Source organism: Cupressus sempervirens, chromosome 6 (genome assembly GCF_028749045.1).
Source record: "Cupressus sempervirens isolate cs-2001-9-10 chromosome 6, ASM2874904v1, whole genome shotgun sequence".
Taxonomy (NCBI): domain Eukaryota; kingdom Viridiplantae; phylum Streptophyta; class Pinopsida; order Cupressales; family Cupressaceae; genus Cupressus; species Cupressus sempervirens.
The window spans coordinates 674,990,474-675,003,057 of NC_143123.1; the positions used below are offsets into that span (position 1 = coordinate 674,990,474).

Below are 12,584 nucleotides of genomic sequence, written 5' to 3' on the forward strand. Positions count from 1 at the left end.
ATATGTGCATCAACATTGCATCAATCACGTGGATATAGACAGTCCACTTAATGAATCATCCCACTGCAAGTTAATGGGTGATCAATCCATAACATGCATGACTCATGATCTAAGCAATAAAGTATGCAGATCATTATCACATTAATATATGAAAATAAAGTAAAAAGAGAGACATGCTGATCAAATTAGTATTATCATTATTTGTTAGGATACTCAAAAAAATGGATTATGAGGGTGTAACAACATATTGCCTTCAAATTGGATCAAATCATCTGCATTTGGAGGGAAAAACTCCAATAATAACATTCTCTTCATTGAGGAACAAAATGGAACAAATGGAGGGAAACTCCATAAATATCAATCTTTCAAAGTGGAACCAATAGATCGAGGGTCAAACTAACTTTCTCAAATAGAGCCTCCAATATTGGAGTGATCCAAGATATGGTAGCCTCATCACCTATCAAAAAAAATGAGCAAGGTGTAGGAAGTCATACCATGAATAAATCAAAACTAGGAGCATACACCAAGGAGAAAAAGAGATTGAAATGGGAAATCCCCATAAAATATCATCCTTGCATTGAGGAACAAAGTGGAACAAATGGAGGGAAACTCCATTGAAGTAAGTGCACACCAATTATAGGTTGGAGGGATACTCCATGGGCCAAATAAGGCAACTATGATTCAGTTTAAAACTATCAGGTCCACCATAATTAACCTTGATAAATTGGCTCCCGATGCAACTTACAAAAAATATATAAATCATGTAAATCAATGGTACAAAACCATAAAGTGCCAACATGGGCATGGAACGATGCTATGAAAGCATAAAAGTGCAATTATGTGCACATCAAAATATCATAATAAAGTTGAAGGCAAATGTGAAAGATAACTCATAATCCAAACATTATTGAGGTAAATGTAGAGATCCAAGGAAGATCAATGAGAAATAAACAGCATATAGATATCAGGTAGAAAACTCCATTGAGGGTAAACATGAGAACTTAAGTGATTTTATGCATTGGAGTCTTGAGCATATGAATTTTAGAGAAGAGAAAAAATAGACTTTATAAATTAATAAAATCACAATATCTTGTATATTTATCTAGGCATATATGTGGGCCCCCATATATACTTGAATAAATATACCTAAAATATGAAATCCTACAATGAAACAAGGTCATATCTAGCTCACATGGAAGCAAAATTATTGATGGAACAAAAATACGTGTTCTAAAAGAAATAGACTTGAGGTACTTACCTTGCTGCTTGATCAAAATTAAAATTAAAATAATAAAATTTCTATCATTTTCTCTCCAAATTCAAATTTATTAAAGTGCATTATAAGATTTTAAGAACGTGAACTTGTCAAATAAGATCAAAAACTTTAGTAGGCATCAATATAGGGGATGTGAAAGGCTAATCAAATTGTGGACAAGATTAATGTGTGAAATCATTAAAACTCAATTGTTTAAGAAATATTAATAAAAATTGAAAAAAAAAATTAACTTGACAAGAGAATATGATTATGAAAACTTCTTAATATGTATTTATAAAATTTTGAAAGAATTTTTAATAATATAACTGTTAATATGAAAACGGGTTTTGGAAAAAAACTTCATAAAAAATTACTTCATTTTAAAAAAATGATAGCAAAAGGAAGAAAAAAGAAAAAAAATCCTTCTTTTATAAATAATATTTTAAAACACATAATGTACTTACTCAAACTAAATGCATTTTATATTAAAAATTGTTATTGGTGTGAATGATCTGAAAAAGCTATAATTCAGAGAAACTATCCAAAATCCTTCTCTCAATCCTTCTCTGCAGAAGCAGATTGATAGAACGCTTGACGCCATCTGCGAGTTTGCCGACGATGTCATCTGTGGCAAGATCAAACCACCATCATCTTCGATGGGATGCTTTACTCAAATACAATCTGTAGGGATAGGAGGTTCTGCTTTGGGCCCAGAATATGTTGCAGATGCATTGGCTCCAGATAATCCTCCTTTGAAGATAAGATTTATTGATAATAGATCCGACAGGCATTGATCACCAAATCGCATAGCTTGGGTCAGAGCTTGCCTCTACACTTGATATTGTAATTTCTAAGAGTGGAGGAACTCCTGAAACAAGAAATGGATTTACTTAACAAATAGAGAAAACAACAAAAATACCCCAATAGTTATAGCACGATTCAATGTAACTGGGAAATGCAAGTCTAACGTAATACGAGAAAATGCATGGAGGATTCGATAAACGGCTATGTTTTATGGTGAAGAATAATTTTGTAACTATCTCCTTCAAACCCATCATTGCACGATACAAGGCAGAGGCAGAAGATTCTAAATTGAGGTATTAGTAACAGCTCTGAGAACGCCTGATACGCAAAACACCACAGAAAAAAATGAAAGCTCTATATACTCGATAAATTTCCTCTACATCCAATGACCATAACACTATACTAACAACACCTTGATACATCCAAGAATTAATGATAGCATCTGTAGTCATATCTACTAAGTCAGCTGAAGGAGCGAATGGCACAAAGTTATCTAAAGATGATTGAAATTCAAGCAAAATAGGATAGAGCTATGTGAATAATACCCTACTATAAGAGTAACATCTCTGGAAGAAAAGCGTTGAAAGATATAATTGTAGAGTGAAAGATAGAGGGTGCAGCAAATGCGTTATAATAGTGGTAGGATATTTGACACGAGTGATAAAGTTGGTAGCATATCTGCATTGAATAGATTTTATGTGGCAGTAAACTAGGCTACCACATTTGAGTTTGGTCATAAAAAATTTGTTTGGAGCAAAACTAATTTTCCCATGCATTGCCATTTCCTCCATTACGAATGGCATAGCGATGCGTTGGCTGAGATTGATACTTCAAAAATTTTACACTAGAGCTCAAAAGACACGGGGAAACAAGATCCAGAAGTAATAATTATAAAGTCGACTAGAGAAAATGATGAAAGCAACAGAAACGACAGATCATGGAGTCGAAACCTCGGGGTTGAAAAGCAGATACAAAACTCCCAAAATAGAAACTAGTAGAAATCAAAGGCAATAAATCTACACAGGAAATAGCTCATATCACTTTGCGATGAACAAGCATCTCAGCTCAATGGAATCAGACACACATCGACAAAAGAGATTTCACAACAACCCATTGAAGTCGAGACCTGACAGATTTGGGTAAAATCTCTATATCTCTACACCAAGGTGCATTCCATGCTTGGAATGCCTGCAAACCGTCTCATACAGAAGCAAGAGTGACAAGAAATGTGAGCATCTCAGTCAATTCTATAGAGAAAATAACTGAAGAGAGGTTTAGTACTCTACCTAATTTCTTCAAAAAAAATACTCTTACTTTTAATGCTGCTGCCACTCCATTCATGGCCTACTGCTCGAGAAATAAAGGCTTTCTACCATATGACCTCGGGAATATATTTTGTTTTGTTGGCTATCCAATAGTGAACATAGGTACCAGTGTAGATGGCTATGGAGCATAAAGCTCCAATGCCAATGGCTTCAAAATCAAGAACAACTGAAGAACATGATGATTCAAAGTTAGGCAACGATGTAGTTGAACTGGATCCTTGGAGAGCATGGGCATATAGGCCTCATACCATCTCCTTGTTGCTTGTAGGTGCAGGGCTTCTAATATGGGCTTGTGGAGCACTAGATCCTGCAAAAAGTAGCAGACACTGATCGAGCACATATACCAAAATGGCTAAAGTTAAAGGAGTTGCATCAACAGGCGTTGAAAAAGACAAAGTAGCTACGCTCAGAAGGTGAAAACTATGACAAGCACTGGAATAAAATGGATTTTATATATATATATATATATATATTAGAATAAATTCTCTCAACAATATACTAGATTGAACTAGAATATACTATTAAATTAGGAGTGTGATATCTTTAAATTTATATTATTTTTTATCAACAAGATATTAAAACTTGCATAAATTAGAGCAAATAGAAGTTAATTGGGTTTGGCGGTAAACTAGCCAAACTCAAAAGAAAATTAATTTCTTCCAACTTAAGAAGATTAAAGAAGAAATTAGTGAAATCTCTCTCAAGAGTCTCCTTCAAATCGTACCTTCATGCAAACACTCAAAACAAAGATTAAACAGCTCTAATACCATGTTATAAATGGAAAAAGAAATATGTAAATAAGCAATACCAGGAAAGAATCTAAGTGGGTTAATGCATGAAAAGATATTACCATAATATAGGAGAGAGAAAGCTTCAAGATCCAACACCATGAGACAAGATATTTGAAAAGGGGAAAGCACAGAAAACCCCTTGTGACATTATGAATGAGGCATGGAAAGCCTAAGAAGAGGAAGAGGGGGAGAGAGAGAGAGAGAGAGAGAGAGAGAGAGAGAGAGAGAGAGCAATTGCTCATACAATAATTGAGAAGAGGAAGAAACCTCATAAGAAATGAGAGAGGAGGGTCATCTCTTAAATAGAGATGAGAGAGAGAGGAGTTAGAATATAACTCCCATGTCTATGAATGCCACCATTCATAAGTGTGTGAGGCCAAGTGTGAGATTCCTCTTAAGGAGGAATAATCTAAATTACAAATTACAATTAATATTTGTCCTCACATATTCCACTAGATGACAAAATAAGATGTAGTGGAAAAAGGACAAAAAAAGAAATATATTAGGATACCTTGGCTTATATCCTAATATATTATAACAATAAAGAAAGGAGGTCTAACCTTGGTTTATAAACATACCAAGGAGGGATTACAACTTCTAACAGTTCTTGGAGTTATCTTCTCCCAATCAAAGAGCTCAAAAATCTTGAAACTGTAATATCTAAGTTAGAAATGCTCAAAAATTGAGCACACACAACCAAAAGGGTTGAAATGCTAAAAATTTGAACCAGCAAAATCAAACTAATTTTGAATGTTCAAAAATTGAACACTCAAATAAAAGGATTGAAAATGTACTTAATTAATACTGCTCAAAACTCAAAGATTAAGTTTAATTGTAGATATGCATGTAAATTGTGAAGTGCAAACATGGCATGTAGATGTTTGTTGAAATGCTTGAGAGAAATGTAGGATTCTAGAAAAGCCGTGTGCATAATTCATATGATTGGATTGAAGGGAACTCCATCTTATGTTTGGAAATGATTACAAGATATTCATTGAATGTATTAATGAAAAGGACTTGGAAATTTCTTGAGAGAATGCAATTACTAATAGAAAAGACAAATTCCACAATCTTCGAAACAATATTCATCATAACATATGCTCTTGCCTATTGTCTATTAGTGTAATTATAATTGTCACTATGCAAAACAAAGAAACTTTAGCAATATTTTCAAATTGTTCAACAAAGTCAATGGGCCCTTGGTCTACTGGTGAAGTTGAATGGCTCACAAAGAGCTCACCAAAAATCAAGTCTTAGTGACCCAAAGAAATGATTGGATAATAGTTGAAAACATTTAAATAACTATTATGTAATGTCATGACAAATGTGAAAGTAAATAAAAGATATAGAGCAGCACTATTTGACAAGCTTGCCTCAAGAGGCACTATCTCATGTAATGCTATGATTTTAGGATTCTCCAATTAAATTGCATATAAAATACAAACGGAGTATTTCATCTCATGATATGCAATCATCACAGGAGCAGCACATGATAAAATAGTTAAAATGGCTTTTAAGACTGTCAAGGAAATGTTTTTTGTAGGTGTCAATTCAATCCCCACTACTTGTACTTTATATCCCTTTTGTTAAGTGTGTGAAGTCCACAATAGATACAGAACCATTACTCTTCTCCTTGCTCTTTCATTTACTTGATGTCTCTTTATATTTGAAAAATAAAATGCATTTGTATAAGAGATGAAAAAAGACTATGCATCTGTTGTAACACTTAATGAACAAAATTGGGCTATTTTTCTTATTGATATAGCCATACAATGATGAACCACATAATATCTTATGTGTATTCCATTGTTTCTTAATTCTTGTTCAGTTTTATTGTTGTATTTGAATTGCTCCACACCTTTGATATGTAAAACTATTTGAAAACATCAATTGTGTTACATTTCTATTTTTGTGGTCGTATAATGGTGAACCACATAATTTCTTTTGTGTGTGTATTCCATTATTTCTTAATTGTTGTATTGGAATTGCTCAACACCTTTGACATGTAAAACTATGTGAAAGCATCAGCTATGCTACATTTGTGATAAGCAGAAGTAACAGGAATGTTGAAAATGCATATCAAAAAAAGGGATGAAACCAGGCACTAATATATTTTCAGCAAAATTATGTATTAAGGCTTTCCTGTAAAATTGATAACTGTCCCTCCCTAACTAGTAAATCCTCTTGAAGTTTCTCTGCTCTCATTTTAAGCATTTCCACTTCACCAATTAGTTTCATGTTTTGATGAGAAAGTTGTTTTGCATCTTGCTGAAAGCCATCCCTTTCTTCTAAAACTTTTGGCATTTCAACTCTTAACAATGTTAGTTCTTCGAGGCATTCTTGTAAGTCAGCTTGTAGACATCTGATTGTATTCTCCTTCCCTCCAAGCTGTAGATAAAATAAATATCATAACATTAGTGCTTGTGTTTTGAAAGGAAATGTTAATGCAAAAACAAATTTAGAAGCCACAACACAAATAATATAATAAAGTTGTAGATAAAATATGATTTGAAAGAAAATCTTAATTAAAAAATTACGAAATCAAATCTATTGTAATGTGAAAACAAATGTTAATGCAAGAGTCATGAAATCAAATCTGGAAATATTAATCTAAAAATCATGAAATCAAATTCAAAAGTAACAACACTAATGAAATCAAATTCAAAAGTGACAACACTAATAATAGTCTATAGAATTAATTTTTTTAAACCTATGAATCAGAATGTAATTTCTTTTAGGATTTGACTCTGTATGATTATTTGTTCTAAGTTTCCAATCATAGTAATGATCATCAACAAAAAGAATAGGGCAGGGGTCCCATGGGAAGGGCTTGGGCTCCATTTGAGCGGGTACTTCCATGATATTTTTTGGGAGGGGGTTAAAGGTTTAATTAGAATTATTTCTTACAAAATAGGAGCTTCGACTTTTTACCCATTTCAATTTGAAATGGTGAAAATGGGGTGGGGTTGTTTTTAAACCAAATATTTTTTTTGCCACATGTCAACAATTTATTAATTATTTTAATAATTTAATTATTATAGTAATAAAATAATGATATCATAAATTTAAATTCTTCAAATAATATTCCAACTAGCTTCCTCAAATTTAGGAGCTAAAATTTTTAAGCTAAAAAAAAATTAAGAAAAACCATGAAACCATTCCCCTTTAAATATTCCTAAAATTCTCAATAGCTACCCACTCTATTTTTAAGGAAGTGCCTTCCATAGGACTCCAGCTTAATATGAGAAATTAAGCCTTCTAAAAGATAGAATCAAAAGAAGAATCAACACAATTAAAAGAAAAACTAAAAATCATTCAAATAATGGAAAGAAGTTAAAAGACAATGAGCCAATGAGAAGAGTTTCAAAATGATTTTTTTATGCATTTTAGAACTTTTCATTTTACCTCATTGGGATTCTTTTCTAAATTTTGATTTAAAATTTTTCCTTCATTGGGATTCTTTTCTAAATTTTGATTTAAAAAAATTATTTTTCTTTTATCTTGATTGCTTTTATTGAATTCTCTTTTATAAGACATAATCTGCAATTCAAATTTTTCTGATGAATCATTTACTGATACACAATGCAATCCCGAAAATAAAAAGTAAATGTCATCTTGCAACTGAACTTTGACGTCCTAAAATGTAAAAGATACATACCAGAAGCTCCAACTCTCTCTGTTTTAGGCTTGACCTACTCAGCCTGCCCTGTAGACTTTCAATGTTACTTGTCAAAACATCTTGACTCCTTACCAAATCTGCAACTTCTTCCTCAAGTTGTTCTAAATCAGCCTCACTAGAGGTTAATTTATCCCGTAGAATCTTGACAAGTAAAGTTTCGGCTTTAAATTCTTGTTGCAGTTGTTTGAAATGCTCCTCACTCTGAAACAGCAATGCAGAATATTAGTTGATAACCAAAGCATGTAAATGCATACAGAAGATATTTCAATACGTATTTTTTTAGGAAAAAACTGTTGGATTTATATCATCCACTAAAAAATCTGTGAACTTCCAGATAAAAATGCAAATCGTCAATATTTATAGCATCAGCAAGAGAAATAAATACGTTGTTGAGATTCCCTCACCTGAGATTTTACATAAATTTTCTGGTTATTTAGAGATGAAACTTCTCTTTGCAGTTCTACATTTTGCTTTGCAAGATCTCTGGCCCTCTCTCTCATTCTCCTCTCCTCAGACCTAATTTTCTCCAGCATAGACGCACATTCATTCGACCGCCTGTCTATTTCCTTTTCTAATGCTTCCTGCAAATTATACTTCTCGTTCTCCAACATCTCTATGCGAGATTCTATCTCTCCCCTATTTAAGCTTAAAGATCTTTCAGAAGAAACCCTAAGTGCTAAGTTCCCTATTTCTTCAGATACCTTGCCCTGTGTTTGCAACAAAAATCTTGCATTTTGTTCCAATTTATTTGCCACAAAGATGGGAGAAGGTAATGAATTCTCCTTCAGGTAATCGCAAGAGAATGGCGCATCCTTATCAAACTTATTATAGTTAAGCAAATTATTATTCTTCTTTGCAAAGACTGCTTTCAACGGAAATAACTTCCGCATCGCTGCGACACTACCAATCATCTGTAAAATAAATAAAAATTTCATGTCATTTTCTAAGATAAAATTAACAAACGTGTTAGCCTGTATGATCTTCTTCAAGATTTATGCTAGGGCATGTAAATATGCGGCTTAAAATGGCTCAAAATGCAGATAATATGAAGCTAAAACCTAAGAACATAAAATTCCTCCTTTTTTTTTTGACAAATATAGTGAGTCCTACTTTACAGCTAACCAGTAAAATCCACAGAGCCGCGTCAAAATAATCCTGCAAAATATTCTCCATGATGAATCGGAAAGCTTCAACAATACTACGAATAAAAAACAAAGACGCCTGAATTTTTTCAGACTAGATTTAAAACAAATTGTTTACTGAACCTGATCAAATTCAAATCGAACTTTAAAGCTATACATCTTACCGTTGTCTCAATTCAAATTGACCGAAATGTTTCCAAAAAATGTAGCTTTTTTTGGAACGAAAACAGAAATCGTCAGAGCTGTCTCCCAAAAGAGCGCTCCGAAAATAGAAAGAAAAATCCGGAGCTAATAAATTTCAAAACGTTACTCAAATTAAGCGCTCCGAAAATAGAAAGAAAAATCCGGAGCTAATAAATTTCAAAACGTTACTCAAATTAACCATCTATTTCCGCGGAAACTTCTCACATCGTTCAAAAGCTTACAGCATAATTGGTGCCGAAATAGTAGTACAGTAAATGTGAATTATTTGAATTTTTAAATTTGTACGTGAAACAACTTAGATGACAATTTTCCAAAAATTTGAAAATATGTTACATAGTTTTATATAAAATTTGTATAAATTCATTTTTAGTAATTAAGTTATTGATTGTAATTTATATAATTTGTTGAAGGCAAGTAAGTTGTTTTAAAATAATTAGAGTTGGAGGATTGGACTATATAGCTAAAGCCAAAATTCATAATTAACTATTGTTAAGATTGTTAAAATATTTTAAGCATAAAAATATATTTTGAATCAATATGTTAAAAAAATTAATTGTATTTTAACATGACTAGTATTAATATAAGTGTGTATTTTAAAAAGTAGATAATATTTGGGAATCCAACACTTTCACAACTACTAAATATTTCAAGACTTAATCATATGCATCCACAAATAAATAAACTAAATAGTAAGGTACGCAACTATAAAAAATTTATAACTCCATGATTTATTTTCCCTGGCCAAGAGAAAACTCTGGTAGGGATGGTACCTACAACAATGTAAACTGAAAGTTCTATGTTAGGAGATTTGACCCTCTTAGGAGTGTTTACATACATTTCATTGTTAAAGGATTAGACCTTGTTAGAGGTCTCAACCCTCTTAGGAGTTGTAATACAATGGACTTACTACTCTTACAAGGATATTACATCTATACAACAAGTAATAGATACTGTACCAAAATGATTGTACCGATGTCTTTTATATTTGATTAGTCATTTGTATATCTTGCATATGATTTTGCCGATGCAACAATTAATCACATCTGACCAATAAAATAGCATCATAGCATCATACATAAAGTTTGAATAACATGTGCATACACACATGACACTTCGCCACCAAGTTGTCCTTATTATATACCCTTTTAGTTATGTTATTTAGTCGGCCTTAGAGATGAAAGGTGTAAACACTTATCCAAAACTTAATACCAAAACTTGCTAACTAAGGGTTAACATCTAGGATGTCATCCCCACATTGCCAATCAATTTAATTGACAATGCAATTCAATTCCTTGGGCCAAAATGCTTGATCTCTATCTCATATCCTAAACTCTGCAATATAGACCTATCTTCACATTTATCAATCAAAACATATGCTAACTAATATATTAACTTTAGAAAACATAGTTGCATCATATACAAACTCCATTATATCAACATCCAAAATTGTGGCCAATAATATTAATCATGCTAAGCTTGTTGATCAAAATAATACATCTGTTGACAAATTTCTTGAACTATACTTAGGCAATTTTGTCATCAAAACAAAACCAAAACTAAATGTACGTATAAGAGACCTTATCATCTCATAGTGTTTCCATAAATGATAACATTTGTGCATTCATAATTGACTACTTTCCAACAATCTCCCCCATTCGCATTGATGAAAACACTTAGTGAATTTATTTGTTATTTATATTATTCATTTTGCACTGATATAACTCCCCTTTGACATTGATAATGGAAAATGAAAAATCTTAGATTACCATTTATTATTTACAAGTCCACAAATATTTTCTCTCCAACAAAAGATTTATATAAAACTTCGGACAACTGCAAAATTTCTCCTTAAAGTAGAAAATTCAGTATCTCATGGTTTATGCCACTTAGATTACACCACAAATTGCATAGGCTGAAATTTCTACCCCATACAAGTCCATAGGTCTAAAAGTCTTATAAGTCTTCTTGGAAAACTCAAACAATTCCAACTTCTTTTGTATTAATTCTAACTTAGGTGATAGTAGACTTTGAAAAAAGAAAACCTACTAAAAACTCTATCATTTTCCTTCAGAAGAACACTTATTACATCAAAACTTTACTTGTAGCTTTGTCCATATTAACAACACTTTTCTCTATCTTAAAAAAGACTAGCTAGATGGGGAAGTAAAATCAATCCTTGTTCATACATAGGTTTTTCTGGTACAAAATGAGCCACCTCAAATAAATTCATTGCTCCAACCCAGAATACAATTAATCCGGCATGAGCCACATGAGCTCCAAGTAATTTTTCTAACAAATTAATAAGTTGAGCATTACCAACCCACCAAGCAAAACCAGTGGTTTCTTGGTCACAACCAACTAAAGTTAGAGTTCCATTAAAGAGTGTTTCTATGGGGTAGAACCTCCTCAGGTAATATAAGATTTTCATCAATTTAGATGGGATATACATAGATCAATACATATAGATCTATGTTTATGTGGATAAACTCTCTTTTTAAAAGTATGTTTCATTTTTCTTTTCTTCCTTTTTTGCACTCAATGAGAATTTTGTATTTCATAAAAATTAGGTGCAATATTCTATATATTATATTTATATATATTCTAAAACAATATATTTATATATATTCTAAAACAATAAATTTTATCAATTTCAATTCCATTCTATTATTAAATGTATAGAAAAATAGAGTTTTGATATCAATTTTTCTAATCTCGTGCTTTATACATACCTCTACACTACATTTGTCCAAGTTTATCTCAAAAAATAAAATAAAGAATATTTTTTTGATGAATAGTCCTTTTCTATCAATAAATAATATACTAAGATTACAATTCACAAAAAGGGTGGGGGGATACAAGATCACCCCGCAAATAAGTTCACATGGCCGCAATCGGAATCAGTCACTATTCATCAAATATATATATATATATATATATATATATATATATATAAAGCAACCTCAGGTAGCCAAAGTAGTTCTTTTGCTAAGGCTAGTGGTTCATCATGATCATGAAAGCCCCAATCATCTTTGGGATTGGGAGGTGAGCTAGGAACAGTCTAGCCATCATTAGCAAGAGGACCAGTGGTAGCCTCTACATCTTTTATCTTTGGTCGCAAATTGTCAGATCCAGGCGAGGTCATTTCCTAGAAAGTGCCCACTGAGTACTAGGAGGAGGAGCCAGGGACTAGCCAGAGCCACCATGGGGTGGGGAAGTTGAGCAGTGCCTCCATTCTTTATCACCACCACTAGGAGAGCAATGGCGGGAAGCCTGGGAGCGTGGGGTGTGCAAGTGGTGACCTGAGGAATGGAACTGCTAACGGTGGCCAAAAGGCATCGAAGTATCTTTCCAGGCATCTGAAGGAACTTTGGAAATAGTGCAAGG

General features: G+C 32.5%; 1 protein-coding gene across 1 annotated transcript; it reads right to left on the minus strand.

The window, feature by feature from the left end:
- Positions 1–5,906: 5,906 nt before the first annotated feature.
- On the minus strand, positions 5,907–9,426 carry LOC149553991 (uncharacterized). Its single transcript, XM_089789969.1, has 4 exons — positions 9,161–9,426; positions 8,259–8,765; positions 7,834–8,055; positions 5,907–6,563 (listed from the first exon to the last, which is right to left on the minus strand). The coding sequence occupies exons 2-4, from the start codon at positions 8,763–8,765 to the stop codon at positions 6,300–6,302; spliced, it is 993 nt and encodes a 330-aa protein (XP_089646095.1). The 5' UTR covers positions 9,161–9,426; the 3' UTR covers positions 5,907–6,299.
- Positions 9,427–12,584: the final 3,158 nt, after the last annotated feature.